This window comes from Convolutriloba macropyga, chromosome 8, assembly GCF_964194025.1.
Source record: "Convolutriloba macropyga chromosome 8, txConMacr16.3, whole genome shotgun sequence".
NCBI classification, from domain to species: domain Eukaryota; kingdom Metazoa; phylum Xenacoelomorpha; order Acoela; family Convolutidae; genus Convolutriloba; species Convolutriloba macropyga.
Genome location: NC_134475.1, coordinates 30,306,429 through 30,332,910, shown reverse-complemented (window position 1 = coordinate 30,332,910; position 26,482 = coordinate 30,306,429). Strand labels below are relative to the sequence as shown.

At 36.7% G+C, this 26,482-nt stretch overlaps 2 protein-coding genes across 4 annotated transcripts in view; both read left to right on the top strand.

Annotated features, from left to right (window-relative positions):
• Positions 1-24,772, top strand: part of LOC142344667 (copine-3-like) — a 114,720-nt gene extending 89,948 nt beyond the window's left edge. For all 3 annotated transcript variants that reach the window (XM_075396505.1, XM_075396506.1, XM_075396504.1), the window contains 2 exons: positions 23,984-24,088; positions 24,502-24,772. In XM_075396505.1, coding sequence (XP_075252620.1) covers positions 23,984-24,088; positions 24,502-24,615 — 219 coding nt within the window. In that variant the 3' untranslated portion in view covers positions 24,616-24,772. The remainder of the gene's footprint in view (positions 1-23,983; positions 24,089-24,501) is intronic.
• LOC142344666 (copine-3-like) overlaps positions 1-26,482 on the top strand; it is a 125,573-nt gene that overhangs the window by 28,886 nt on the left and 70,205 nt on the right. The gene's annotated exons all lie outside the window — the stretch shown is intronic.

The window sequence follows — 26,482 nt, the reverse complement described above, 5'->3', positions numbered from 1 at the left end:
TTTCAGTAAATTGAACTTTTTGCGGCTGAGCCTGAGTGTTCAGCTGAATGATGTTGTCGATTTCTTGCTGTTTACTGCGTATGAACCTGAGCAGGTCGACTTCATGGGATCCTACCGGAATATCGTAGGTTTTGAGTACACCGCCGAATGCTTGCTCGGTTGCCGAAATTCCCGCTTCGTTGTCTTTTTCTGCATCGGCATTCCACACTGGTAGACCATGAATCTTGTTCATGTGTTCCATGTAAGCCGCGTCGCCAACAAAGAATTTGTTAGAGTACAAGCAATAGCGGGGATCGACTGAAAGGTGTTCTTTTCTCATGTGATTTTCCATTTCCAGTACTTTGGTTTTTGCGAATCCGCATTCATCGCAAACGAAGGAATTGTTTTGTGCATATTGTTTGTGAACAGTTTGATTGTGTCGTCGGAGGCTGCGTTTATCGGAGAGAATTTTATTGCAAATGGAACACTTCTCGAAACTCATTTTTTTATGAACACTTGTATCAATTGAGAATGGACTCAAAGGCTTGACTTGATTGACAGTTTTGTTTTTGTAAAATTTTTTTTTATTGAAGGCAATGTTGAAGAAATTAAAGGTACATCCAGGTGGTTTCAAGGTGAAGGCAAAAAGCAAATTAAAAATATTTTACCCTGGGGGACAAACGATTACAGGTTTCCGTAAACCAATCAAATCGCTCTTTTCATTTGTTTACTGATAGAAAAAGCGGCTTTTTGTGTGCAAACATTATGCAGAACAGCGAACTGTTAGGTAAACATTCAACCCAATTTTATATTTGTCCACTGTGCGATATCCTTTTTATTAAGTTCTGTGGGTTGCGGGTCGTAAGTTTTGCTTACTAAGGTTAGGTTCGCGTTAAGCAAATATCAGGAAGCCTTGAAGACTGTAAAATAAATAACCAACTAGTCTTGTGTTTGCTCATTATATGATATCTCTTAACTTACTGTTTCAGATGGGGAGATCTCAGGGGCAAAGTTACTCTTTATGTTTGCCAACCCTACATTTTTTCTCACTTTTATTTGTACACCTTGGGCCTGAAACAGTTGTGCGCTAGATTGTTTATTTTTTAATAGGTAGATAAAAGGAAATTATCGCCTGATCCTATGCTTATTGACTCTGAGCTTGCAATCTCCTAGTACTTCGAAAAATCGTGTTCAATCATGATCAATGAGGAAAACGATTAAAATATCTGTAAATCAAGATATTTAAAGACTCAAATGTACAACGAAACACAACTGAGTTTAAAATTGAGAAAGTTTAAGTTTCTTCGCAGGTGCATAACAAAGACTTGAAGGAGGGTTTCATCAAGGTCTAGATCATCCGAAAATTTGTTCGAAAGTAAAGGAAGTTGTTTTTCGGGAGTTTTAATTGTTTCAGGATCCGGCTGTGATTGGTCAAAAGCCCAGAATTCTGATATTTGCTCCACTTCTTCTAACTGCCCGAGCTGATTTTCCCAAATTTCAATGCAATCATTGTCATAATCGGCAAACAATTTTCGGGTTCGCTTGGATAAGGTTTTCACGTCTGTTCTCCTTTTCAATTTGATAGGTGTAATGCATCCATAGTATCGTGGCGAATAGGGTGATTCAGCTAACACCGAGTTTTTTTCTGGAAATCTGGTGAGCTGGAAAATATCGTGTTGTTTTGTATGGTCGCTATTAGGTTCAATAAAGTTGATCGGTAACATAAAGCTGTTTTCACTGCGCCATAATCCAGTTTTATCATCAAAAGTTTCCTTAAATTGGATACCCCATTGGCTGAAAGTAATTTTGGTTTCGATTTATGTGCTTTTGTAAAATTAAAAAAAATAGGTTTTTCCAGTTTGTTGTTTGTAAGAGCTTATTTTTTCATGATTTGGCTTCAAGTATTTTTTGCATATTCTCATGAGTAGTTTTATTAGGTACTAGTTGTTTTGATGAAGTTGTTTTGGCAGAGATAGTTTTTTCGGGACCTCAATTTATACCAAAATTTGATCAGATTTTTTTTCATATTTTAACAGACTTGATTTTATTGTCTTTACTTCTTTGTTTTATGGTTTTGTTTCAAGATAATCATAAGTTAGTGAAGGCATACTTTGTTTGGTGAGTATTTGGATGACGTTTAAATGGATTTTCACTTCGAGTCGTTTCCGGAATTCTTCCGGCTATGTTTTTTTTTAAGATCTGTTCACACATTTTCATGATTTTTGAAGTCAAATTGGAGTGGTGATTTTGGTCAGGCCAAAACAGGAAGTGGAGCGAAAAAGCGAACGGTTTTGTGGCGTGGAATTTTTTCGCTCTAAATTTAAAGTAGAGTGAGAAAACGGTGTTTGAACAAAATTTCGCTTTCTAGCTAGTGGTTTTCTGTTCACATGCGGCAATTTCACTTTGATTTTTACTGTTTTTTCGACTTTTTGGATCGAATTTTTGCCAAATGGTTTTCTCAATCCATTCATTAACCGTTCTAGGTCTAGTTTTCTGTTAAGTCAATGAGAATTCTTTGACTTGTACGTCAGGACTTGTCCTGCTGTGTTTGCTATGTTTTTCTACTTCGTCGAACTTTTTTTTCGCTTTACCATTTTCGACATTTTGCGTGAAATCTTTTTGACTTCTCTAGGCTATCTTCACTCCTCTGTCATTCTGCTCAAAGTTTTTTTTAACAGCAGCTGCTCAGCAGAGCAATTCAAAATGAAGAGAGTCAGTATAAAAAAATCAAAGTCAGAAATAGAAACGGGATAAACCCATAAAGCCCATTTTTAGATACCCGTTACTTGAACTTTGTTCTCATAAATTTTGGTTACTATCTATAATGCTTATTGGTATTGATACTAGACCCTGTAGCCTCTCACTGAGAGACAGGAGTATGTTCAATTACGGAATGACATCAAAATAAATCGCACTTAAAAATGTTTTTATACAAAAATCAATTTTTGTTGATATTTTCTGTTCTTTCAATCCCAATAGAGTTATGGGAATCAACGGTGGCTATTTTCCGGCAATCTGCCGGGTATGTTTATGTCTTAAGTTTGTTGAAGAACGAACCGACAAACAAACCTCATCTATCCTTGTTTCTTTTCAAACTACACTAAGTTTGATCAATTATATAGATTAGTATGTATTGGTTTAACCCTTGGTTATAATTGTGAAATTGGCATGGTTTTATAAAAAAAAACATCGATATATCTTTTACTTTTTCTAGCCACCAAAAATCTTTTGGAAATGCGTTTTTCGTAATGACTTTTTCGACTGAGTAAAAAGAACTGACAAGAGGAACAACGGGGGGGGGGGGGGGACGGACACTTTTTGGAACGCGATTTAATAGGTCAATGACCTAAAAGGAAGAAATGATTAATTACCAAAATTGCCCCCCTTATTTTTTTATAGATTTTATTTCAGTTTTAAGTGTTTTATATCTATTAATTCGTCTAAATAATACATCGGCCATTTGAATTTAGTTCATATTGTTTTGCAAAAGTTGCAAATGTTACTCATTTCCCCGCATTTTTTCTTGCGCAATCAGACACAGGCGCGTTAGCGTGACATATTTATACACTGTAATTCATGTCAATTCGCTGCTTTATTCTCCAGTGCTCCAAAGTGAGTGTGCATATATCCAATTTTTACAAAACCTAACCCAATTTTTAGCCAAAAATGTTTTGTTTTTTCGGTTTTTCCCCCCACTAGGTTTTCGCGGCAAGATCATAGAAAAAGTTGCCGACAGATCAAAAATTCAAGATTATGAGAACTAAATAAAGGGTTTCAGGGGAACTGGGGAAACTTGTTTTTCTTACATTTTTGGCTAAAAAAACAAAGTCCTGGTTGAAAAAAACATTGCTTGGTCCGCTTTCTGGCCCACAAACTTTCATTTTATTTTCAGTACTTACACCTTCCAGTAATCATTTCCTAGTGTTCATCAAATTCTAAAATACCCCACAAGATTAGTTTTTGTTTATTTCCTTTTATACTTCTTTCGTTGCGGCCTGAGAAGGAACTTGTTTGGTACAGATGAGGAAACATCATTAAAATTGGCAATTTTGATTTAGAAAATTGAAATGAAAATATGCTTTCAATCTCAATCAATGTTTACATTTTTCAATCGAATAAAGATAAGAGAAAATGGCTGAACAGATTCCGCTATCAGCGAGAAAATGATAATTGTAGCTTAAGATATATTCTTTTGGGGTGAATTCAAATTGCCAATTTTAACCGTAATGATATCATCATTTTTGCGGGGAAAATTCAGTTTATGTGGGGGCGTTCATCTGGATGGCTGTTCATCAGCATAATCAAGGTATTGCGATCGAGGAAATTTCCAAACTACAACGAGGTAAAAAAAATGCTGCTTTTTTTGGAGAACGTACTCTCCGTAATTTCTCTACTACAAAGACAAGCCTTGGGATAACTCTCAAGAAACAAAAAAATAATTGCAAGTTATGTTTAAATTATGTGTAATAATACGTGTGCTTGAAGGGAAATAACGGAGAGGTGCGATCAAAAAATGGTAATGCTTGATGTTACCCGAGGGTCAAGCTGATGAAAAATTTAATGTAGTCCATTTTGAAATCATGGGTTGAGAAAACAATGAATAACTTCAGAAAAGCAACAGCGATGTGATCAGCCCGCAAATTTTTGTTTCCATTTTATACTTTTTACAAATGTACACAACTTTTCTCTTCGATGCGTATTGTTTATAACAAAATGTAATCTGTCTGTTCAATTTTAACAATAGAAATTTGAAATTCTTAAATGTTATGTCGGAGGTTGGACTTATAAAATTTCGGCATACTAAAACCTGCAAGATGCGTGTTTAAATAAGGATACGGGACTCCGTAAAATAAACACCCCAATTTTTCAGCTGCTTAAATCGGACTACTTTTTTGTCCATTGAAAAAAAATGAAGCGGTTTTGGTGCGATATTATACAAACGAAAGTTTTAATTTTGGATGTATAATAATAGGTCTGCGAGAATGTGTTGGATGTTTGGAACTCTTCGCAACAACTTCAAGGTTCACAAGAAGATCATTCGAACAGGTTGAAACAGTGTCAAAGGTTCCAACATCTGTGTAAGAGAAAACTTTTTACGGGACCGGATTATTGGGTAGAAACTATTTTTTTTTCAAAAAATCCGGTCCTTTTATCTAACTTATTGGGTGTAAAACAATAATAAGAGAAACCCTGCATGTATGGCAGCGGAAAAGCTGACTTAATAAGTTGACTGCGACACAAATTTTGTTGCAAAAACGAATTTTGATACAGTCTGATATGTGCAGGAAGAACTGTGCTCTGTCACACGCTGTGGCATCTCAACCCCTCCTGGTACGTTGGACCGCACCTTTCACTATTTCTCACACTTCACGCGTGCACCATCACAAACTCTCTTTACACACAAGAAATTTCTAGCCCAAAAAGGGGGGACGGTACAAATTTCACTTTTTAAAAAAGCCAATTGGGCCATATAAGCCCGTCTGCCAGTTTTTTTTTGGACAATACAGGTTCAAATACAGGATGAGACAAGACTTTTTTGTTTTGTTTTGGTTCTTCAATCCTCTTCGTTACTACTTTCAATGATTCTTGCTCGTCTTCTCTTTTTGGTAGGTGGTTCATCTTGCAGATTTTGTTGATCAATTGTTATTGGGAGGTTGGCTGGCGGTTGTTCATCAAGTGTGATTGGAGGTTGGCGGTTGCTGTCTGAATCTTCTATCGCTTGACTAAAAATAAATCCATCGCAAGCTTCGTCCGTAGAAGAACCACTGTCTGAAAACTCTGATAAATTGTCAAAATCTACCAGATTTTCATTCAATTCATCCTCGCTATAATTTCGTTGGTTGAATCCTGGATCGGGCGGGCTTGAGTTTATGTGTGTGTCTGCTTCAATGTTGTGAGTGACTGGTGGAGTATGTGCTGTTTCTGTTTCGATTTCCGATTCGCTTTCATAACCCCAATCCGGATCTTGCTCGATCATTTTGAAGAAAATTTCTCCACGAAAACTTTTATGGCCAAAGGGAAGTGTTAATACGTGGTCACTTAGTATATAGCGCTTATCATCGTATCCTGATAAAGACTTTTTGTTGACAACAATTGTCTGCAGTTGGTGCTTGCTGGAGGCAATTCGGGTGTTTATCAGCCGCACTGTTTCCCCCGTGAGAATAGACTGCTTGTATAAGCGGTGGTTCAATTTTTTCCGGGCATCTTTTGTCACTCCTTTTGCCGACTGCTTGGTTGTGCCTGCAAAAAACTTAACAATTGTTGATTTGAACAATTTTCAATTCTAGTGTTATCATGTCAATGCTTGTATGGGCCTGTGTCTGAATGTGTTTGGTGCATGAAAATTAGTTTTGTGTTTGCACAAAAATTAAAAGTTACCTTCTGTAAGGGCAATGGAGTAGAGTTTTGGCTTCAGTCCACAAAATTCACTGATGCTTCGGCCTGCCATTTCATCCTTGAACTTAAGAGTCACACGCGCATTGGTTCGGTTGTGTAGGGAGTGTTCAGCGGGAAAGTTTGAAAAGTAAAATTGGTCCATCACGCTTTGCTTCTTTTGCAGCTCGACAAAAAAATCCCGTGAGCGAATTTCATACACGAACGAATCCGTATCAGAGTAAAGAAGCGTACAGTCGAAATGCTTCTTCATCGTGTTGTAATGAAAGTCAAACATGAACTTTTTTGACAAATCAAGAATGCAAGCCCCAACTATTGTGGGTTTATCCCAAAGAACTTCTGATAGGGACAACGTTACAGAAGCCAAGTTTTCATCAAAGATTTTGAATGATTGAAATTCGGGTTGATTTGTCCACTGATATACTTCCTCTTCAGAGCAAACAATTTTCACTCGAATTCGATTACGCTTTCCCTCGAATGTTTTTCCAAACGAAGAATTGGCCATCAGCTTGTAGAAATCCTCCTCAAATTTTGTTTTTGCTTCTTTTCTTTTTTGTGTATTGAGCTGTACATAGGGGGTAAGCCACTTCCCCTGTTTAAAACATAGCACGCGGTGAAGCTTAGCCACCTTGAGTCCGAGTTGTACATACAGTTTGAGTGTTTGGTAGTGCAGAGTATAATTCAATTTGGGGAAAAGTGTGAATCAGCTTTTTTCCTGCGGGGGGTGCTCGGACATTCATTTGATCAAGCAATCCTTCTTGATAATGACCACAGTGCATCTATTGACTCTTTTGTTGGAGCAAGGGGAAAATCCGAATGCAAATCATGCAGTTCATCAGGATATATTAAATCCACTTCTACAATAAATCCCACATCGTTGTCATCAGGCGTGTTTAGTATTCGCTGCAATATTTCTTTTTCATTCTCATTTGTCCATTCGCTCTCGTCGAACATTTCAAAAGTACTAATAGGAAGCGGGAACTTATCCATGATTCCTCGGTAGAGATTATTTGCATCAATCATCAGGATGAAAGTTGATTGTTGTTTTGGTTTGTTGTCAGGCATAAACTTGTTGTTTGCTTTGCACAGTCTTTTGGCGGACACTGAGTGGACACCACCTCTTATTAAATTTTCAACCATATCCAAGTGCTCCCTTTCCGTGAGCAATTCCAAATCGGGCTTGCGTATTTTTAGCATTGCATCTGACAAATTTGATGCTGTGTAGTACTGGCAGCAATCGAGGCCGTAGGTTTCGTAGCATACTTTTCGAAAGCAGAGAACTACAGTAGCTAGCAAAAATACATCAGTTGTCAGGTAAAGGTTATAGTAGTCGCCAATATTCCTGCAGTTGAAAAAGCTCGAAAACTTCTAATGCTCTTGCGTATTCGGCTTCAGTAACAGTCACTTCATACTGCTGTAAACTGTTTGTCCACTTCTCCCGGGGAGGTAGTTCGACTTCATCCAATTTTTCAAACGAGTCAATGTAGCAATAGGGGAAGCTACCTTTTTGTTTCAATTGATCCACTGATGACCGGGGCCATTTTCCAAAATGGTCTTTCAGCATCTTAAATTGATCATGTGGGAGGTTCGGCACCAGTTTATCGAGCGATGAATGCATGAATTTAAATGAGTCAAGGAGGCGAATATATTCATACTCGTTTATCCAAACACCTTTCCTATTTTGTCTGGATTTTATGTACACACCAATTTGCAGCGATATGAATTTTTTTGCTTTCGCTTGTACTGGGTATTATCGAGAATGTGTTGCGTTCATTAGAGCTCTTCAGGGCTAGTATTACATGATGTAAATCATAGTTTGCAAGGTTGTGCGCAAATACTGGAGTGAAATTCAAGGTTCTTTGCTTGAGGTTGCACTGTGCGTGTGCCCAGCCCAAAAATTTTCCTGTGTAGTGGCAATGACTAAGCACTTTATAAAATGCGTAAGCACTTTTATCCAGTTCTGCTTCACAAATCCAACAGGTTTTTGCCTCTTCTTTGGATATACTGGGCAGCCCGAAAAAGTTTCGGTGTTTTTGTTTCTCATTGTAGATTTGTTTTCCCATTTGATCGAGAGTTTTCACAAACTGATCCATAACACCGGGTCCGCATTGAAGATCAAAGGAAAAAGGCTTTTGCTCTTCTAGTGCAACAAATAGCATTGCATAGCTGCATGGTTTGTGAATTTCAATCGCTCGGGTTTCTGCTTTTTCGGGGTTGTTTTTGCAACCTTCAACGGGTACAATTAGTGATTTTAGATCAAAAAAACTTAAATCGGGGCAAACCAACGCGCCTGAACATTGTTGAATTGAAATTGTTTTTGATCACTGCTGGGCATTTTGATTATCGCTTGTTTGTTTTGGTGACATAAAATTTCATGCTTCTCGTGACGCTGCTTGGAAGTACTGATGGTGAAGCAATTTCTGCAAACGTGATTATCGATGCGTGGTTGAATGTTTTTGTACTTGTGTATGAAACCCTTGATATTTGTGATTAGGACATAGTGATGCATTTGTCCATCGCTCAGTAGTAGTACGTCGAGATTGAACTCCAACTGTTTCTTATTAGAGATACGAAAGGGGATCAGTTTTTTGTCGTGATGCCTACAAAAAGTCAACTAAAGTTTTCGCCTTTTGTTTTATGGTTTAACTTTTTAAAGGTCACAACAGGAGGGATTTTTTGGAATGGTTAATTTCAAGAAATGAAAAGGAAACTCACATGAAGACGTTGACGCGAACATTGTTGAGATCCTCAAAGCGATTCATTTGGTTGAGTCCCATCGGCATTGCAAATTCTCCTTTTGGTTGTTTTGTGGAAGGGTTGCTGGCGTCATACAAATTTGGGTTTTATCGTTGTCTCCATGAGTCATGGGAAGTTGTCAGGGCGGGTCCAAACAAGTTATGATATTGCGCAGTAAAGCAATAAAGGAAGCATCTCTCATCTTGTTGGTTTCGAATATTCAGCAGAAATCTACTTCGTGCGAGTTCAGTTGGCAACGCTAAGTAGGAGGAAGCATTGATGGGCTTGACTTTCACTAGTCGAATTTCAATGTTATTGATTTGATGGATTGACCAGCCGCTTCCGTGCGAAGAAAAATTGTTAAGTGCAAGCAACATTTGCTCGGTCTTTTCTGTGAAACATTCGTTGGTCATTCCGGCAAAATCAACGCGTTGCATTTTGGAATTTGCATAGATCGTCAAGCGTTCATCTTGGCTGCTGGAGAGTTCTGATTTCACAGGTTTTCTGAGCTCTATAGTTTCAGTAAATTGAACTTTTTGCGGCTGAGCCTGAGTGTTCAGCTGAATGATGTTGTCGATTTCTTGCTGTTTACTGCGTATGAACCTGAGCAGGTCGACTTCATGGGATCCTACCGGAATATCGTAGGTTTTGAGTACACCGCCGAATGCTTGCTCGGTTGCCGAAATTCCCGCTTCGTTGTCTTTTTCTGCATCGGCATTCCACACTGGTAGACCATGAATCTTGTTCATGTGTTCCATGTAAGCCGCGTCGCCAACAAAGAATTTGTTAGAGTACAAGCAATAGCGGGGATCGACTGAAAGGTGTTCTTTTCTCATGTGATTTTCCATTTCCAGTACTTTGGTTTTTGCGAATCCGCATTCATCGCAAACGAAGGAATTGTTTTGTGCATATTGTTTGTGAACAGTTTGATTGTGTCGTCGGAGGCTGCGTTTATCGGAGAGAATTTTATTGCAAATGGAACACTTCTCGAAACTCATTTTTTTATGAACACTTGTATCAATTGAGAATGGACTCAAAGGCTTGACTTGATTGACAGTTTTGTTTTTGTAAAATTTTTTTTTATTGAAGGCAATGTTGAAGAAATTAAAGGTACATCCAGGTGGTTTCAAGGTGAAGGCAAAAAGCAAATTAAAAATATTTTACCCTGGGGGACAAACGATTACAGGTTTCCGTAAACCAATCAAATCGCTCTTTTCATTTGTTTACTGATAGAAAAAGCGGCTTTTTGTGTGCAAACATTATGCAGAACAGCGAACTGTTAGGTAAACATTCAACCCAATTTTATATTTGTCCACTGTGCGATATCCTTTTTATTAAGTTCTGTGGGTTGCGGGTCGTAAGTTTTGCTTACTAAGGTTAGGTTCGCGTTAAGCAAATATCAGGAAGCCTTGAAGACTGTAAAATAAATAACCAACTAGTCTTGTGTTTGCTCATTATATGATATCTCTTAACTTACTGTTTCAGATGGGGAGATCTCAGGGGCAAAGTTACTCTTTATGTTTGCCAACCCTACATTTTTTCTCACTTTTATTTGTACACCTTGGGCCTGAAACAGTTGTGCGCTAGATTGTTTATTTTTTAATAGGTAGATAAAAGGAAATTATCGCCTGATCCTATGCTTATTGACTCTGAGCTTGCAATCTCCTAGTACTTCGAAAAATCGTGTTCAATCATGATCAATGAGGAAAACGATTAAAATATCTGTAAATCAAGATATTTAAAGACTCAAATGTACAACGAAACACAACTGAGTTTAAAATTGAGAAAGTTTAAGTTTCTTCGCAGGTGCATAACAAAGACTTGAAGGAGGGTTTCATCAAGGTCTAGATCATCCGAAAATTTGTTCGAAAGTAAAGGAAGTTGTTTTTCGGGAGTTTTAATTGTTTCAGGATCCGGCTGTGATTGGTCAAAAGCCCAGAATTCTGATATTTGCTCCACTTCTTCTAACTGCCCGAGCTGATTTTCCCAAATTTCAATGCAATCATTGTCATAATCGGCAAACAATTTTCGGGTTCGCTTGGATAAGGTTTTCACGTCTGTTCTCCTTTTCAATTTGATAGGTGTAATGCATCCATAGTATCGTGGCGAATAGGGTGATTCAGCTAACACCGAGTTTTTTTCTGGAAATCTGGTGAGCTGGAAAATATCGTGTTGTTTTGTATGGTCGCTATTAGGTTCAATAAAGTTGATCGGTAACATAAAGCTGTTTTCACTGCGCCATAATCCAGTTTTATCATCAAAAGTTTCCTTAACCAGTGCAATATTTTTGTAATTGTGACACATGCGAACTAAAGTTCGTGTCTGGCAGTCATTAGTTTTTTAAATTTCCATATAATCTGTGGCCATTCTTTTCAACAATTTTGAAAAGTAAATTCAGGAATAAATTGAAGGAACTGATGGCTATCGACGAAATGAGTGTTCGTGTAAAAATTAGTAGTTATGGAGAGCCACTGATTTTAATTGTAATAAAACTATGAACAAAGTAACAGTATGATTAGAGTAGGAGATTTATAATGGAATTCTACTCTAAAATGTTTGTTTGTTTTATTCCGAAGCCTAACGTCATGATGACATCATATCTATAAATAGAAATAACCACATCCTAATAAAAAATATCTATTCTTGAGTCGGACACTCTTTAGAAATGAAAAGTACAGCTTCCATGAGGCGAGCCAATTTATCCATTGTTAAAGAAAAAGAATTGAGGTTTGGTATTTTCGGAAACGGTCGAGATCTGGAATTTGTTTTCCTATTCTGTGGTCTGTAATGTTTTGCACGACGATGCTGCATTAGGGATTGGAATGTATTGAACTCTCTTGGACAATTATGACATTGAATCATTCTGGTTTCTGGAGAGATTTTTTTTGGTCTTCTATATTGAAAACTTTTGTGAAAGACCATTTTGCTAGTAATAACTGAAAATTCAAGGGGAACCAAAGATTTGTTTGCAAGAATTCCTGGCGTCTTTTTCGGGGAAGTTTTGTTTGCTTAGCAAACTTGTCTAGACAGACAGGCGTGGGTTTCTAAATTGTTTACAATCCATTAGACCTAGATAATGTTATGATCATTTGTTTAATTCCAATAATTGGAGTCAGTTCTGCTTTTTTGTCTAAAATGGGAAATGTTCTATCTAAAGATGCTGAGTACAGCGACTATCATTTGGATCTGTCGCTCAATGAAAAACGGCTTGTTAGGGCTGCTGTTAAGACTTATCATACCACTTGCACCTATTTATCCTTGAAATTGTTCAAACGTGATAGTGAACAAGTCGATTGGGATTTCAATCAAAAAATTACACTATCGGCGCGAGAGTTTCGGTTGCTGTGTCAAAACATAGAAAAACTAGAACAAATGCTTGATGACTCGAAGCGTCCAGCAAAACGTGCCAGCAAAATATTGGCTCAGCGCCAAAAGAAGATACCAAAAACATCCGTAAAAGTCAATGAGGATTCGGAATAGTTTCTATTATACCCTTTGAATTTGCTTCCTGTCATTGTTTATGCATTCATAATTAGTGCATTAGCTTTTTCTTTTTTGTTCGGTATGGTTGAGGCAATGTATGGAAACAGTCCTGAATATTTCAAGAAATTCCAAAAACGTTTCAAGTATAATATTTGTGAGACGGAACCAAAACTTGAAAACACAATAATTGAAAATTACGCGTATGGTTATCATTCATCTGCAACAGTTATCGAAGGTTGTACTTTTGGCTCCAATTCTTATCATGTTATGTATGAGTTTGGTTCGCAGGATGATAATATATTTGATTCTCTTTATGTACCTGCGGTGATACCGTGTCTCGTTAACTGTTTCAAATTACTTATTCAGCCTACGCAAAAAGACTTTGTCAAACGTGGTACAATAATTTCACGACTACATGTTGCTGTTGAATACCTTTCAAAATCAACTTCTTCAGTCACCAAGAACCAGAAACAACTTCCAGCACCCTTGAGTGAGGCAGCTGCAAAATCTATTAGTACTTCGACGGCCAACAAATGTTCTTCTACAGTCCCTGATGTAATTATTAAACTATTTTGTCAGCTTATGCTAGGTGAACACTCCTCAATTCTTTATCAGATTATGGATATTCTGCTTAGTGGACACGGCTTTTTCGTGCGAGAAACCTCAAACTCTTGCATAACCTTTCAATTTTGTAAAAATTGATATTAAAAAAGTTTTGTTCTTTGAAAATTAAATTGAGTTTTACTTCATATGTTTTAAAAAAGCTAGCAACTCTAATTCATTTACATCAGGTATAAATGGAAATTTCTCACTATTAAAAATAATGAACAATATATATGCAAAATAAACCACAAACCTGGGAGTCTGAGGATTGCAATGGAGACTGAATGTCTCTTCTATGTTCCATGATATCCATCATTATCTCCAAGTCTTCACACTGTTGTAAACGGTTGAAAATATCCTTGTATGTAGTCAAGGGTAGAGCCAATGGATCTGCAAAATATATTATTGGGTATGCATATCGTTTAGCTAGCACTACCCAGTGGGTTTCAATAGAGTTGGATCGTGATGCATTAACAATAATAAAAGTGTTGGTTTGCAAGTTCAGAGGATAATTATTAGCGGCATAAACCCCTCTAAATTTGATTTTGAGGTGTTTACACTTTTTCACTTGAAGATGAATTTGGTCTTCGGCCATTAGTATGTTATCATGGGAAGAGCGTTTTTAGATGCGTTTCTTGCCGAGTCAATGTAGATCGTAGATGCTTTTTCTCCAAGAAAAAAATTTTCATTGTTATGAGCTAACGCTGCATCGAAGTTTAGTTCGATAGACAATGATGAATTTGTGAGCTCTGGATGAATAAAGTCATGAGTTGCCTCTTGAGTGCTGGTAAGATCAAATACCATTATATAATGGTTTGCGAACTCACTCAGAGGTATTCCGGGGCCATTTTCTATATAAGCTAATGCACTCATTGAATTGTAGTTCAACCTCTTGTTATCAGTTGTTGACATTGGAGTTCCAGGCGTTGCAAAATCATTTCGATAAATGGTTATCTCTCTTAAACCAAATTTTTGATAATGGAATTGATTAGCGGTGTTGGTACCAATGAATGCTGTACCAACGCATAATGCAATAATGACTCTTCTGATTGGCTCTTTAGTGAAAATGTCCTCATATTTCCAGCTTTGTTGGCCTGTCGTAGCCAAGAATGTTTTGGTAATGACTTCATTGTATCGATAAATTGCCGGAGTTTTCAACTATGTCTTTTCAATTGCACCTACAACATTATCTGACACCGTCATCTTCCTGATAAATAATTTAACTAATCTATTTTAACCTTGTAGTGTTTCGCTGCGTCTTCGCTGATGACGGCAAAGTCATCTTGAGATCTTCTCATTGAAATGCGTAACGTAACTCTACTAACCAAATGTTTCTCACATGAAAAGAATTCAACCGCCAACTTTCCATATAATGTTATACGTGCGGATTGTCGCACTGTTCTTTTTCTTATATCTGATATTGCTGCTGGAATAGTGCCGGGGTTTTCCTCATACTCGTAAACCTGACATTTAAGCCAAGTTTTCTTTGCGTCTGTCCCGTGAGAGAATTCAGTTTCTATGAAAGTTTTCTGTGCATAGTGTCCATTAGCTGTTGAAATTTTGATACCATTTGCAGAAACAGTACAGTCGGAGAAAAGTGAATGAAGGATATTATTAGCAAAATATGGAAGATCATTGGCATTAGCGTCACCAGCTGTGTGGCGCAAATCCGTTCCATCTGTTTGAAGTATTCGACACTTGATCTCCAGGTACATTTTTTGCAAGTCAATAAAATTGTTGCGATCACCAACAACTTCAAATTCCAATGATGATCCTGAAGGCGAATAAAGCGGTCCTGTTTTATGCTCGAATGATTGATCATATGTTACCAGCAAAGGTGGTTTTTCAAATAATTCTAAAGAACTGTGAGGTGCTTCAGATGGTATTACAATGTTAGTTTGCATTTTTCACTCGCGAGAAAAAAATCCAGACAACTCCTTTTCGGAAGGGGTTTTGGAGAAATGATTCTTCTCGTTGATATTTTCCGTTTTTGGTTGGGTCTCGTGTATTGTTGTCTTTTTCGTCTAATTTTTTTTCGACCTGCTGCAATACGTGATTGAAGAGATCCACCTATTTGTTTGCGAGCTGTTTTGGCTACTGTATTTTTCAGTGCTTGTTTGAACCGCTGCCTCTTTGTCTGTAGTGTCCGGAAAAATGCGGCATTGATTGAGATGCTTGATTGCTGTAATATGCCTCCATATCAAATATTTTTTTGAAATTTTAAACTGACTTTAACTTTTCCGGTTCGTTTCTCAACCCTACCTGGATGTTCTGAATATTGTTTGACAATATTGGCTTGTAATCTAAATTTGTGTAGGACTTGTGGTGTATTGGTGTTACTGTGTTTATGCTACCGTTTCTCAAACGCCTTTCAGACTCAATGATTCTTATTACCGGAGTTCTTACATCACCAACGTTCTGATGTTCAATTATATCAATGTACACAAATATTAACTGTGATCCACAAGTGATATCAACTGGAAAATCTCCAACATGTCAGTTCAAAGAGTTGCCCACATTTTCCGACTTGTAACCAATATGAATAAAACCATGATTCGAAATATCCTTTGTTCCTTTAAAACTAAGAATACTGGGGACCTCTTCGTTTTCAAATGACAAACCTTCGTTAGGCCCAAATTTCAAAACTAACTTTTGAGTTACAGTGTCAAAACTATAATCAAACTGTTTCAATTGAGCGATTCGAAAAATTTCTTCCAGAAGCTCTTCTGAACTGTTGTATATACCTTTGCGAATTCTTCGAAGTTGTCCGGTGCGGTTATTTGAAGCATCAAATTGTTGTTTGTTGTTGATGTTTGATGGAAATGATATTAAGCAAGGGCAACTTGCCAATCTCCATCTAACTGTAATGGTTGGGCTAATTGGTTTCGAAACTTGGCCATGGTATTATTGGTAAAAATTCCCATTGATGCATTTGATATCAAATCAATTGTAAATTCTTTATGAATACTCATGTTTTGTCTTCGAAAGGAAGGACGTTCACTTGGACTAATTCTGGTTCATAAAATTTGCCTTCAATTATAACGTTGTTGGCATCTATAAGGTTGTATGTGGGTGGACTGAGGGTGGCAACCTTGAATACTGTGAAGACTTCGTCTGTATAATTTTGTTTATAACCTTTCCTAAATATTTCGTCTGGCTTTGCAATCCGAACCAGGTCTCCTTCTTCGTATTTCGGCTTGTATTTTTTTGTGCTAATTGCTAGGGATATTAGAAACGGTTCATGTTTTTTGAAAGTTTTATGAGGTGCAAGTTGGGTAACACGATTAACACAACTGTTTATAGTATTTACAAACTGTGGCAATTCCTTAATATAAGTCCAAGTCCAATTTTCCTCCAAGTATTTGTGAATGATATTTTTGAGCGATCGAATATTCCTCTCAGCAAATGCCGACTTGGTTTTGTTTTCGGTTGTATATAAATGAATCTCCTTCTTTTCACAAAACGTTTTGAATTCAGCTTTAAACTCGGATCCCTTGTCTGTCCAAACCCTTTCTGGTTTTTTCTGCTTTATCATTTTTTTGGACGCTTCAACAGCATCTTTTGCATGTAAAGCTTTCATTGGTTGCACTCGTAGGTATCGCAATATAACATCAACAGCCACCAGTAAATATTTGACTCCATTGTTGTGTTGCACAACTTTGTCCATATACGCCACATCGACAGACCAGATTTTCGTTTATTCCGTATGCAACAACTTTCAGTCTCGGAAAAGTTTTTTTGAGTTGTTTGTATTTTTTTATGTATGTGGCTTTCGACTGAAGGTATTGAATAAGTTTTGATTTTGGTAAACAGCTCGCTTTCCTCAAGTTATTAATGCTACCAAAAGCTGCACTACCTTTTGTGTATAATTGGTTTAATTGTTTAACGTGAGAGGAAGTAATTTGCCCACGAGCTAGACGGTTGGATTTCGTCTTTTGCTTCTTCAAAGCTTCCTTCATCGTCGCCAGAAGCCTTTGATTCTCCTGTTCTCGAGACTCCTGATTCTTCGTTTTCGGGTTCATCCTCAAACAACTAACTTTTCGTTTAGTTATAAGGCAAGAAATTTTTTTGCGTATGTATTGCAAGTTAATTGTGAACTGATATCTAGAAAGGTCAGGACTTTGTAATATTCGAGTGAAAGCTTCGATGTTGTCTGTTGTAGATCGTAAAAAAAATCTGCGACAAGAATTCCCGTGCCTGAATTATTAACCATTAGTCTTGATGTTTGATCCAACGATAGAGATTCTGACTCTTCTATTTTTCCAAAAATATGCTCGCTTTTTCAATTTTTTTTCTGTCAAGGTGTTTAATATCTCTCAAAACTCGCTCCCTGATTTCAGTTGAAACTTTATCAATTTTCTCATCTCTAGTCTCATTCAATTCATCTTTGACAGTCTCCAAAATAATATCTGTCTGCTGCTGCGTGTCTTTTTGCAGGGTAGAGGGTGCTGGTGGAGACTTGCTTCTCTGCAACAGTGATATTTGTTTTGCTTTCTCTCGGACATTTTTTTTGTTGAGAAGTTGAGTTATTTGGGGTTGTTCATTCGCATACATTTGGCGAGGAATTAGCACAAACTCTTCAGTGAGCATTTCGCTCACGGATTGAAGAATCTGCTCACTTTTTCAACTCGCCTGTCTGCAAGTTTACGTAGTGGTTTCTCGATTTTTTTAATTCTACTTTGTTAATTGGTACAACTCCAGAGAGTACGTTCATCACACAGTCACTCAAAAACCAAATGAAATCGCCCTGATGTAAGGTTTTTATTTGAGCTGTGTTCTGATTCCTGTTATTTGCCCATTGCTTGAGCATAAGCAAATGTTTCTTTTTCATTTGTAATTGCTGTAATGACTGCTTCAGGGGACGAAATGTAAAAAATAGAAGGATCCGGTCCAATAAGTTGCGATGAAAAACGTAAACCCTGGCTGGTTTTTGGGTCGAGATCAATTATCAAATGTCCAAAGGGCTCCGTAGTTGCTAGCTTGTATGCTTCTTTTATCGATTGGAGACAATTCAACTGTTTTCCAAGATATTCAATTTGTTGAATGTCACGAAGCGACTTGAATAATATTATGTGTGTTGTATTCAGATCAATGGTTCTGGACCATTTGCTTTGATTGAACAAATTATGCTTGACGTATATAACATGTAATTTGCGATGACGTCCTGAGTTAGCTATTTTTACAAATTCTTTATCGTTGAAGATTTCTTCACATGAATCGTCATAGATAAGCAGACAATGCGATAGTTTTTTTGTTATATCAAAGCCTGAGTATTTTAGAAACTCAATCCCTGGTATAACTCGTTGCATATCTTTGAAAAGTGGTTGGAACTCTTTGTAAAAATAATAAATTTTTTCAAAACGTGGATAAAATGTCGAACCTTTTAGCATTCGAAACAAGAGTTCTGTTTTACCACAACCACTTGGTCCTACAATTGACATGAATACCCTGTCATGTGTAAGAATAACTCTGTTCATAGTTTGGGATTAGGTAATATGTAACCAACTAGACTTGATAAGAGAGCAATCCAAACTGATTTCTCTTCACAGCTTTCTGATAGTAGAAAGAGCATGGAGAAGCACAGAATGATCATTAACACAATGATACTAACTTGAACAAAAACTATTACTTCGGACCTTGGCACTGTTGAGTTTGAACAACAACGCCATGGGGGCCTCTCCTTGTTGTTTACATCGAAGACTAAATTACTGATACCGGCGTCAGCCTCGTCTCTTTGATTCATTGGAGAAAATTTATTAATTGAATAGTGAATTGAAACAAGAATGATATAAAATGTTTGATTTTTGAATTATTCACTGGGCAACTGTTTCATGTACCAGAACTCAAATAAATTGAAACCTTTAATATGACTTTTTATCTCTAGTTTATAACAAACAGTTGATTAGTCATTTTCATTGAACGATGGTTGATTGAAGACTTTTTCAACTTCGGGGTGCTCCAAGACATATAGCCGCAACTCATTCGGCATCTCATTAAGTGATAGCTCACGTTCTGGTGGTGTTTTTTTCAATCTAAATTGAGGAACTTTTTTTGTCCGCCCATTGCTTCCAACGTGGGATTCGCTGCTCTTTGGGGGACTCCATAGGCTTCTGGTTTGTTTTGATCATAGCCATAATTGAACTGATTCCGATGTTCTCGAGCTCTCTGCTTATTTTTTACGTACAATTGGAAGTGATAGAAATTCTCTATCACGGGAAGGAAAGCTCTGAAGCTGTCTAGCTCGTCGGGGGAAAGAGTAATAGTCGCAAAATAACGTTTTGCTGCCGTGCTGTAAAGCGAAGTGTAACGAGGTTGTTGTGCAGTGTTCGGCTTATTGTTGAGATAGTTCGCTCGGTTCTGTTGATCACTTGAGAAATTATTCTGTATTGGTGGAGAGGGATCCTGAACTCTGTTGAATATTACTATAGGTTGATCGTCAAGTGGGGTCAAGCAAGTAAATATCTTCAAGTTGTCTGACAGATAGGTTGTTAAAGTTGCCGTGTCTTCTCTGTGCATCACTTTGTGTCCACTGTGAAAATATTCTTGCTTTACGTTCCGCGCAGTGATTTGATAATTGATTTTTTGTTGAACAAAAATTTGAATGAAGATAACAGGGGGGGGGGGGGGTACTTGTGCTTCTGATATTATATCTGAGATTCGGGGACAATTTAGATCCTCCAGATTATAAACAGTTTTTTGTAAAAGCTTAGTGAGGAGCGCACACTTTTCAATGTCTTTGGCAAAAAAATTTTTCCGGGTGAATCGGAAACTGAAACTCAGACAGATTGTTTTCAAATCAGAGTAAGGTATATCATCTTCGTCCCAATCAAGACCGTGTAGGTTGTTGGTCAACCAAATAACAGTTTGTCTACCGTGTGCGGGTAATTCGGTGAATTTAAGTGGGGGTTTGAAAAATATTGTATCGTTGTAACTGGAACACAAACTGAGTTCTTTTATAATGAATCCAAGTGACTTGAGTTTGAAACCTTCGAGATCGAGGACAATTATATTTGCGGTTTTGCTGCCAAAATTTTCTAGCATTCCAATTCACGAAATAAATGTGAATGAAAAATTTTCACTGATAGAATGAATAATATTCCTGTCAAGTGTCCAAAAAGACAATTGTTTACTGGCGAGTAACGGAAAGCGTAAACATATCCAGGGCCTTTGTTTCTGCAATCTTTTATAAATCCAGCGGCGTCATGCAATGCAGCGTGAAGTCGTAAAACTTTGCTTCGTTTCAGTAAAGGATCTAGTCTTGAATTATCAATTCCAATGAAACCACCATAGGGTCTAAGTTTAAGTGCTATTTCTCCGTCAACTTCTGGATCTAATAAAGAACAAGCAGCTACGAAATATAACTGTCGATAAGATATGTGCGTATAAATTATGTTACCTCTCAGTGATAAAACTTTTTCATGAATGAGCTTGATGTCTTTTGTTCCTATTGTGTTCATTATTTACTGTTTACTAAACGTGTGCGTTTTGAATTTCTGTTTATAAATCTCTCAATTCTGATTGGTTGTTAACTCGAATAAGAAATCCAGCACTGCGATTGGTCAATTTATTTTGGGAAGTGTCGTGACTCTGAACATGTTTGGGCATGATCCGATGACTCTTCTCTCCACGTAATATATCATTAATGATTTTATACATCTACTAACAGGTTAGTTGTTTTACTGTTGTTTGTATCAATTTATGTATGCATTTATGGACATAAGTGATTATGACCATAATTGTGTACATACTTAGGTGAAAACTTGTTGTCTTGTACAACTCTGGGGTTTTTTTTTATCAATATGTATGTATGTATGTATGTATGTATGTATTTTGTATGTATGTATGTATGTTTTGTATATGTATGTATGTATATATGAATGTATTGTGTATGTGTGTATGGTTTGTATGTATGTACATATTGTAGCAGGATGGCGCAGTGGAAGCGCGCTGGGCCCATAACCCAGATCAAAACCACCTCCTGCTTGAAACTTTCTTTACGTTTTTTTTACCAAGTTTTTGTCCCCCCCCCCCTTATATGGGGGCAAAAAAAATTTCAAAAATTGCGTTTCGGCGAAAAAAACAGGGGGGACAATTTTGGTAATGAATCATTGCCTCCTTTTAGGTCATTGACCTATTCCACATGTATTAAATCGCGTTGCAAAAATTGTCCGTCCCCCCCCCCCCCGTGGTTCCTCTAGTCAGTTCTTTTTACTACTGTTAGGAAAAATCATACAATGGTAGATGGACTACTTCGAAACGTTGAAATTGGTCGCATTTGAATTTAATGTCATGCATTTCTGAAAATTACCAACTTGCTGAAGCTTATTTGAAGCATATCAACACTCTCAAGTATATCAATAACTAGATAAGATCTTTATAGTGTATTTGATACAAATTTAGAACTTGTTGTCTTTCATAACGTTGCTCGTGGTCATTGTAATAATTGGAATGTGAATGATTGCGGACGCACATAGTTTGTATCACAGTTGATTTAATAGAGCGTACATCGCTCAAACAACTTTAAACCTGTTCATTTTGAAATTTTTGTAACTAATTAGGGAATTATATGGTTAATAATGAGAATTATTAAAATTGTGAATGAGAAAGGTTGAAGATTAATCACTTTTAGCAACATAGTGGTTGGTACTAAACAAGAGTAATTTATCAACATTCTAAAACCATAAATCTTGTATACTCAATTCATGGCATTTTGTTAGAGTTTACATCAAATGCTCACTACTGAGCTTTGGATGTGGTGGAGCTATTTCGATAGCACTTGAATCTCTGCAATGCCAAAAAAGTTAAAAACTGGTGAAAGATCTTCAGGTTTATTAAGATCAAAACAAGCAAACGACACTAGGTTACAGCATTTCTTTCAACATATTTAACCGGTTTAATCTATCTATCGGTTTCAATGGCTTCGGCATTTCTCTCGCAAGTTTTAATTGAATTTCTCATTTTCGCTTGTATTGGATGTCCTATTTTCAGTTGTATGACATTTCTGGATGATAGCAGGTCTAAATGGCTTTCTTTGGAGGTATAGGTGAACTTATTTAATAACTTTAGTTAAGCTTGTGAGTTTTTTGAACCGGTCCTTATTTGTTATTTCTGTTGTCTTATTACAACCCCTTTGAAAACAGGCCTTAATTTTGTTCAGACGAGGCTAAAGTGAACATTTGTTTTTTTTCAGTTAACAGCTATGGTTTAATGGCTTCTGGTTTTAATGGGTTTTAAAACTGTGTTTTTGGTGAATTATTTGTGACTTTCGAGTCTTGTCTGTTTTTGTGGTTATTTAGCCTTATTACTTTGTCTCAATAATGACACGTCCCATGGGCTTCAGATGGAGTTACCTGTGAGTCTTTCTAGTGATTTTTTTAAACTGGCAGCTGATATTTGTTATTAATAGCCGCACAGCGATAGCTGGGGCTATTATTGGCCTTCTCTTGGTTTTTTTTTATTTCGTCGTCATGATTTTTGTTACGACCATATGACGTCACAGCCACTTTTTGTTCATTCGTTCATGCAATTTCAACTGAATTGCATGTGTGACGTCATTTTTCGCTCTCAGTGGAGCGAGTTTTTTTGTTCATGCGCGTGATTAAATTTTTGGTCACACTTGACTTACCTCACTCTCAAAAATGACTTCCTCACTTTAAAATTGACTTTTATTTAATTTAATTCGAAGAGATAAGGTCAAATGGGTGTGTGTCACTCTAAATGAAGGTTATTTGAGATCAGCTAATAGAGGCAGCAATAACTTATACAGATTTTTAATCAAAATATAACAGATCAGCCTTCAATGAAAAGACGATTTTTTTTGGTCTGTCTTTTTTAATGTTTTTTTAGACTGCCGATCTACGAATCTATTGCGGCTATTTTCTGGCAATCTGCCAGCTATGTTTATTTTTGAACTTATTTAGTTTAAAAATTTTCGATGGTTATTTGAACTTCTGTTCTTTTTTTCTGTCGACTTTTTACCAGTCTCATTAAGGACAGGTTGCTTCTGCCTCGTAGATCTACAAGTTATTTTGTTTAATTTAGATTTCATATAAAACTATTTTTGCAAAAAGTTCTTCTGAGGTTGGGTTTTGACCATAATTGATGTTTTTTGTTTTGTTTTTCTTGTAGCGTTGTCTCAATGTCAGGTCTCATCGGTCCTCTGATTGGTGCCACTCATTTGGTTGTTTGAGTAAATTTGATAACCAACACAATTGATTTCGAACCTATTGTGAATTTTTAATATTTTCTTTTCGCTTCCTCATTTGGTTGACAATTAAGTCAAAACGTAGATGAGTGGAGTTGGAACATTGTGAAAACGCACATTGTGAAAACTGAGCCTCTTGTTTGCTCTTTCATGTCAATGATTTTTTGTTCACAAGTGACTTAAATCAAACGTGACTTGGGGAGTTCAGGTCAAATGAGATTTCAAACTAAGTAAAGGTTTTTTGAGGGCATCTTTACATTCAAAAGTCAATGGATTACAGGACATCACATTTGTAAAAATTTTTTGTTCTGAATTTTATTCCTCATCATTTTCGCTTGTAAACTACAACTCTATGAAGCTATCGAATATCGAAAAGCCTTCTCGGTAAAAATTTCTGACCCTGAAAGTTATTCTACGTAAATTTATGGCTCCACGAAATAACCATCTAGTGTATGATGGGGGTGCATTATAAGTGCTGTGTACATTTCTCAGTCATAGTGTTTGTGGGCGAAGAGATATGAAAAATGTAAAAACAGTCTTACGTATAGAATTATACTTTTAAATACACAATCGACTGTGTTTTAGTTCGTACCTCTACGTGAAATTACTGGACCAACCTTTGACGCTTCATCAATGGCCCAAAGCCAACAAACCCTGGCAAAGAAGGTGCTCAAGGAAATTCCTAAGCAGGTTAAGAGAATTGATTTGTGTTCATTGCTGAGCTGGCTGCAGTTTTTCATCATAGGTTAAAGATAGAGGACAGCAATTCTTTTTTGTTGGACTGATTTGGTTTTTGGTTTTCCACCTGATCGAATTAAGAACAACGGGTGCTTTTTGTGCATTCTATAAAAAATGTTTATAAAAATGAACAAAATATCGCTGCTGATTGACTCCTTGTGAAATTTGAAAAAATGCTGTACAACCTTGTTGATTACCAAAATCAGAATCATGAATCGGTAGTGGAAACTGATCACGATGCAATATTTTAAACAGCTTCAAGAAAACTTTCAAAAAAACTTACAATTGATAATTAATGCAGCTTCTCCCAAATTAATGCTAAATTGTCCCAAAATTGTCGCAAATATCTGATGATGTTTTTCCAGGTGAAGCTGTACATGAAGTCTCGTGGTCTGAATCCAGTGGATATTTACAACCAGTATATGCAGATGTTTCCACAAGCACAGAATGCTGTACCAGTTGAAGCTCCGAAGTCATGATATTAGACACTGTTGGAATAACTATTTGCTCTTATACATTGAAAGTCAGGGGTTACTGGTCAATTCAAATCTACTTATAATATGCAATTTTATCATTTTGCTCATTTCAACATGCTTATAATGCTGAAATTCTCTCAATTTAGTTTTAGTATCCTTCTGTTTAAAGATATACTGTACATTAACAACAATTTTTCAATTTTAAATATTGTATAAACTGTTTAAATTTATGGAAACTATGCGTTCATTGAGTAAATACGTCACTCTAAAGCTCTGGTGGCATTGAAAAGTGTTCTGAATTTCTGATCTTCTGTGGCTCTAGCTATCGCCTGGCGCTTGTCTAATCAGAAACAAGATCGGACTTTTTCAGAGAACATTTCAATCCGAAGCTTTACCTATCAGAGAATTTCTACCGTACCAAGCGTTGTTTTTTCTGCTGGCTGTAATAAAAGAATGGCGCTAAAATTGTATTAATACGGCGAGGAATTTATATCCAACCTTTTTGTTTCAAAGTTTTTTCATTTAAGTGATACTAAAATTTCTGCTTCGTATCAACAACTAGATATTTTACAGTGTCCTTAATAATAGCAGAGGCATTTCAGAAGTTTGTTTTAATCTCAAAAAAATATTTTAAAACAATGAACCCAAAATATTTCAAACCGATGTTTGATCAAACACTCCTTAATTACGGTATCAATCGGTTGAAAATTGGAAGAACATTAACCGCTTTTAATTCCTCTCACACTAAGTTTGTTGAAATTATATTAGTACTCGTCTTTTTATTCCATTTTTTAGCGATATTATGTCTTCGTCGGGCCGTTTTTTCGCATGACCATCGAATTTGTGACTTTTGTCTTGAAAAACAGGATAAACTGGTAAACGGCATTAAAAACTTAGCAGTTCATTCACAGCCGTACTCTAGTCTTTAAATTTGTGGTTCACCCAAACTGTTAAACTGGAAATTTAAATTCCTATGTTGTGAAGGTCAATTCTAAGAGCTTCAAAAGCCCACACACCTTAAACACTCCCTCAAAAAAGATAATTAATTGCTCTCGAACGAAGCCTGAAGCAATTATTGTAAACGTCTTGGTCTTGTTCATGAAAATTTTTCTTGGCCGTTTCTAGAACATTCTTCGATTCCTAGTCGGATTTTTTGCACCCATTAAAAAGATTTTTTGTCTGCTGCCGCCCCTCTGAATTCAGTTCTGCCGCCCCCTCTGTAATTTGAGAGAAATTTGTCTGACGTTAGGTGGTTTGACCGGTTTAGCTTGACCGATTTGTTCCAAAAAGCTCTTGATTTCACTCGACTGACGTTTTAAAGCTTGATATCTTTTTGTGTGACCTAAATTGCTCTGATTCAGAAGTTATGTCTGATGATGCTGTAACAAAAGTGATTGTAAGATGAGAAAGCCAGACTGTGATAGCTGACGGGTTAATGCTTGCGGGTGTTACTCCGGAGGTGGCGGGGTCGAAACCCTCCTCGGGCGGAATTTTTTCCTCCCATAAAAATGTCTAGGCTAATGCCTCCACTGCATTATATTCCTCCGCCTGCCATTTAAGAGCAATTTGTTCCACGCTAGTCGGTTTATGTTTTAATTGTTTTAATGGTAAATTAGCTATTAGCATATTGTAAAAGTTCAATTATAAATATACAAAGATTGCTTTACAAATTTTGCAAAAGCTCTTTTTTAGTTTTTTGTATGTCGCAAGAGAAAATGCCGACATATCCGACACAGATCACCCATTTTATATTTGATCAGGAAAGCGGGATTGTTCTGTTCGTATAAATTTGATTGACTGTCTCTTATTATATTACCGAATAACCTGTTTCATAATGTTATCTTTAACTGCTGTCTTCTCGGCCAAGGTA